This window comes from Apus apus, chromosome 7 (assembly GCF_020740795.1).
Source record: "Apus apus isolate bApuApu2 chromosome 7, bApuApu2.pri.cur, whole genome shotgun sequence".
NCBI classification, from domain to species: domain Eukaryota; kingdom Metazoa; phylum Chordata; class Aves; order Apodiformes; family Apodidae; genus Apus; species Apus apus.
Window position 1 is genome coordinate 5,537,135 of NC_067288.1, and position 5,281 is coordinate 5,542,415.

At 42.4% G+C, this 5,281-nt stretch overlaps 1 protein-coding gene across 1 annotated transcript; it reads left to right on the plus strand.

The window, feature by feature from the left end:
* Positions 1–1,281: 1,281 nt before the first annotated feature.
* LOC127387250 (14 kDa phosphohistidine phosphatase-like) lies at positions 1,282–3,484 on the plus strand. The gene is made up of 3 exons (XM_051625378.1): positions 1,282–1,449; positions 1,852–1,976; positions 3,147–3,484. The coding sequence occupies exons 1-3, from the start codon at positions 1,320–1,322 to the stop codon at positions 3,237–3,239; spliced, it is 348 nt and encodes a 115-aa protein (XP_051481338.1). The 5' UTR covers positions 1,282–1,319; the 3' UTR covers positions 3,240–3,484.
* The last annotated feature ends 1,797 nt before the right edge of the window (positions 3,485–5,281 follow it).

A 5,281-nucleotide genomic window follows, 5' to 3' on the forward strand; every position in this document is an offset into this window, starting at 1 on the left:
TATTAAGCTAAATTAGTAGACAAAATAATCAAGGACTAAGCCATAAACACAGAAGAACTTTAAAATAATCCTAAACAAATAAAGAAAACCTTTCTAGAGTGCTTGAAAGAAACTTGAAAAACTAACACTGCAATAACCCTACAGGCCTTTTAACTACTGAACTGACCAAAGCAGGCTCAAGCAATCACCTCAGTCCCACAGAACCCACTCAGCCTTGCAGTCCCAAAGGGCACCTCACCCAGACACAGATTTTATCACTTTTCCTGCCCACAGCAGCAAATCCAGAACAGCTGAGGTGATTGGCTTGGTTTCTACTTAAAGCCCTTCTCATGCCTTTGTTTCCTAAACTACAGCTAGTAAGAACATAGCTTACCTTGCTAGGATTCTGGTCCTTTTCCTCATGGTGCTGCTCTATACTCAAGCAAGTATCTACCAATAGTACCTGAAATAACAGAATGTTTGGAAGTTTTTATGAAGGCTTCAAACAGCTGATAAGGTAGTTTAGTAAATAACTAGTTATAAGGTAATAAAGCACCAAACAAACTCTAATTGAAAAGTTACACTTCTTAAGTACCTCTAAATGCTGTATTCGGATACATAATCTTTCTCTTTTTTACTGATGTTTTTAACACATTGCATTTCAGTGTATATAGTATATAAGTGGTGTGTAAGTACTTTTTCTGTGTTTTAAAGCATAAGTGTAGAATTTAATGTGATTAATCACTATTTGTGTGCATTAACAGAATGGTTCAGTTGGAAGTGGTATATAGCACTTAAAAGGTGTGGCTGTGTTGAAACTTATTTTTTGGAAGTTTTAAAAAACTTATTAAGATATTAAACTTTGAGTAAGCACTTGATACAAGGCCATGCTCTCAATATGACAAGGAAACCATTCTTTTTCTTCTAGTAAGCATTATAAAACAGGTTTTTAATAGGTTTCTCTGCCTTACTCATCCTAGACACCTGGAACTTCGTTGTGGAGCTCGCCATCAGATGGAATCCGCGACGTAAGGCGAAGATGAGGTAAAAAGGTATCTCTTAATCCTACAGCACCTCGGGCATGACGCCCATGACCTTTTCCCCTCCTCGCCTCACACCGGGCCCGTCGGTACAGGGGCCCCGGAGCCGGGGGAGGAGGAGGAAGGGCCGCCGGGGCCTGTTCGCTGCCTCCCGCCCGCTCCGTGCGGAGGCCCCGCTGCCGGGACCCTCGCCCCGGGGCCCCCCTTGCCCGCCTCAGGGGCCCCCCTTGCCCGCCTCAGGGGCCCCCCTTGCCCGCCTCAGGGCCCCGCGGCTGCGCGGGCAGCGCTTCCCGCCCTGCCATGGCGGCGCTGCGGGACGTGGAGATCGACCCCGAGGGCACCTTCAAGTACATCTTGGTGCGGCTGCAGCGCCCGGGCGGCGGGGAGCGGCGGGACATCGTCCGCGGCAGCAGGGCGGCCGAGTTCCACAGTGGGTGACGGGCCGGGGGTGTGTGTATGTGTGTGTGTGTGTTGGGGATCCCCTCAGGTGCGGGACGTGGCCGCCGGTGCCCGGGCGAGTCTGAGGCGGCGGCGGAGCCCCCCGAGCTGCGGTGTCTGGGGTCGGCTTGCCCGGCACCCACGCCCTCTTTCCCCCCTCCCCTCATGCCAGTATGGGTAAAGATTTCTGTCATGTTATTTCCGAACCTGACAAACCTCACCGAGAGCCTTAATTACAGCTCTTCTGTGCCTGGCAAGGGAGGCCTCCCTCTCCTGCAGGTGAAAGGAGGGAGCTGGAGGAAAATGAGTGGGATATTAGCCGAAAAAGAAGGAGTTCAAGAGGATTTGGTGCCTAGTGCATGTTCTGATGGCTCTAACCATTCTTCTTGTGCAGATCACATATTTGAAAAAGTAAATCCTGAGATGGAAAAGCTGGGATATGAGTGCAAGTGCCTTGGAGGAGGCAAAATTGATCATAATAGCAAAGACAAGAAAATTAGAGTATTCGGGCTCTCTACAGTAAGTGCATCTCTTGTATTCCTTCACACCCTTGTGTCTCTGGGGGCTTGTTTTTATACTATGGAGGCTTTCAGCCAGCCATTTGAAGAGCAGTGTAAACACTAACTGGAAAACTCCTCTGACTCACATGTCAGATTGCTTAGAAGAACACTTTTTAAGGGCAGGAGACCAAAACAAAGATAATTAGATAACTTAGTGCAGAGTAATACCTGCTTTAAGTTACAATCAAGACCGAAAACAGATGTTAGCATCTCTTCACTCAGCCCAGGGTCCTGATCCAGCCACATTGTGATCTTTATTTGCCAATTAAAATGTTGCCTGGTAGCTGACCAGCTCAGCTGTGAATGGTCTGTGTTGAGTGAGAAGAGCAGATCCACTTCAAGTGTGGTGAATTTCTAGTAGATGAAGATTTAGTTTCACACAGATGTGTTTTGTGAGAATAAAAGTAACTTCCAAGAGTATGAAAACCAGAGCATTTTTGTTACTGTTATAAATTCAACTTCTATGAAAGACTCAGGAAGTGATAATGATTTTTTGAACTTAGGGAGCATGCTGTAGTATGTTTCTGGTGTTGCTCTGTGATGAAGCATAGCTGCTTCTTTAGTAATACTGTGAGTAAAGATTCTAGGCTTATAATGTAGACAAGGAGAAAATAATTCTATTAAATTAAATGAATTTTTAATCAAAAGCGGTGGTTACTTCAAATCTTCTGACCTCAGGCACATGAGCAGAGAAGGCTGGGCCTTGAATGTGTTAGCTTTTTTAAATACAAGTGTTGCTTTTCTTCCAAGATGACTCTTGCCACTTGGAATAATAAAAAAAGAAACTCTCTAGGATTTTTTGGAGTGGGAAGGCAGAGTATAATGCTTATTCTACTAAATGTTTGTGATTGTAGGTCCTTGTCATAACTGCTTTTTACATAAGGCTTGAAGTATTAATTCAGCTGCCTATTTAGTATTAGAGGCAGTGGTCTGCTCTTGCTCTTGTAGTGCAATATCTATAGAAAATACCTTGATGCTTACAGATGAGCACTTTTTAGACCCCATGTTTGATCTGTATGTGAACTACCTGAAGTATCAAATCATAACTGGATAATTTGTGACAAGAACTCAGTGGTTCTGTGGACTTACTTTCTGTACCTGTCTAATAAACACTTGTTCTTTCTTGCAGGGCTATGGAAAAGCAGATCATTCAGTGACTGTAGAGATACTGAAAAAAACATACACGGATTATGAAATTACATGGTCAGATGACAAGAAATAAATTATCTATGAACACAACAAGCGCTTCAAAACTGGTAACTTTGTGAGCTGTACTTTGACAAATAAAGTGTCTTCTATGTATGTTACCATAAATCTGGAGTAACTAGATTCTGCTGTAACTTTTATCTGGGAACTAATAACAATATTGTATCTTATTTCTCAGATTGTTCCTTTTTGTAGAGTCTGCAGTTCTAAGCTTTTTTCCTCTCCTTTTAGCATGCCATCTGATTAAACACTCCCACATCATCTTGCCTCCTGCTTGTTTTCATCCAGTCCTGTCTCACTGATATTTTATTTTACCATCAACTTAATACCACAGAACCAAACCTGTTCCCTGGTCTTTTGTCCATAGTGTTTTCTGTTTCTTTTATTTCCTATTATTCTTTAAGGTTTTCAACTTAGCTGCATTTTGGAAGGGGGGATTGACTGCTACAGTTCTTCACCAATGATCTAAATCTTTTATTTACTCCATGGTTTTGAAAATTCAGTATTTGTGTTCCACACCAGTAATGATCAATACCTTTTGTGTTCCTCTAAGATCCTTCCTTATAACAGGCTGATGGCAATGTCAAATCCTGATGCTACTTGTTTCATTCTGATTCCCCTGTAATGTTTTTATTCCCCACTAGTACAGGGATGTTTTTTTCTTTTTTGAATGGCAGTAGTTATCTTGTAGCTAACTACCTCCCTGCCAGACCCAGTACACCTAGGCAGTGTCTGAATTAACTTATGGCATCTGCTTCCTCCTGTTGTAGCAGGATGTTGCCCTTCATTTGGTGTGAAGTTGCCTGCTACAGTTTTCACTTTTTTTGGTTCCTTCCAGTCTTCTCTTGGATGCTGTTGTGGATTTCAAGGCAGCACTTCTTGTTCTTATGCTTATATTGCTGACTTGCAGTCTTCAAGGGGTATTTGTATATAAATCCTGGTTCTTCCGTCTGCTGTGCTTCCTAATTGCATTTATCTACCAGTATGTGGTGGTATCTAGTGGCTTTTTTCTTTTCAGTGTGCATGTAACTCAAAAAGTACAAACAGTATGAAATTTGAGAGGCTTTAGTTCAGTTTCTATCACAAAAAGCCTTGCTGTTGCTGCATTATTACAGGAATTATCCATTTTATGTCACCCTTCTGTATCTTCAGGCAGAGTGGTATCTCCTCATCCTCAGACCTCTTTCAGTCTGTTCCTTGTATCTCCACCCCAGTAATCACATGTGAGCAGGATCTCTTGAACCTGGTTCTACAGGTCTCTTGGTTGGCACCTGCTTCCCCTGACATGCAGCTTCCACTTTCCCCCCTGGTGTCCCTATGAGCTTTTGCATCTGCCTTTGTGCTTCTCCTTATGCTCCTGTGCAAGTTGTCTGGCTGCACCACTGTCAGTGCTGTGATAACACTGCAGGTTTGATTTGGCTTAACCAAGAATAGCATACAAGTCAGTAATTTGTAAATTGGGCGCTTCCCACAGTTTTCCTTATGGATTTTTTCCCCTAAGCTTTAGTAAAATAACTGTAACTGATGCTATTTAATTGGTGCCAGTATACAAACCTGGGGTTTTTAATAGCTTCACTTCCCGAAACTAGCAAATAGGCTTCAAAAGGAAGTCATCAGTTTAGGCTAGTGCCTGTTAAAACAAACAAGCTTTTTAATTTGGTTTCCTGAGGTGTTTTATGACTGATTTTAATGTTTGTCTCCACAATACTTACGGGAAAGTCATAATTTAGACCGGATTTCTTATTGTGATGGCTTTCCCAAGAAGTGAATGGATGAGGTGTGGGGGGGAAAGTGATGATTATTTGGAATGAGGTAATAAATTGACTTACCAGCTGTTTCCTACCTGTTTCTTCATACAAAAAATGGAGCTTGATGGTAAGGGTTTGTTGCATTGTCAAAAAAAAAAACAACTTTGAGGGTTCTCTCATTTTTTTTAGTGCAGTGTCATTTGGGGAAATGCTGATTTCCCTAGCTATTAAGTAATATGTGCAAGTATTAGAAGTGAGTGACAAATTTTTATTCCAGATCATGAAGAGAACCAGGAAACTGCTCACTGGT

Excerpts from the sequence above, each read along its gene's own strand:
- LOC127387250 (XM_051625378.1), top strand. The coding sequence starts at position 1,320 with ATGGCGGCGCTGCGGGACGTGGAGATCGACCCCGAGGGCACCTTCAAG. Across the intron at positions 1,450-1,851 it reads CAGGGCGGCCGAGTTCCACA|ATCACATATTTGAAAAAGTA; the intron begins GTGGGTGACGGG and ends CTTCTTGTGCAG. Across the intron at positions 1,977-3,146 it reads GAGTATTCGGGCTCTCTACA|GGCTATGGAAAAGCAGATCA; the intron begins GTAAGTGCATCT and ends TCTTTCTTGCAG.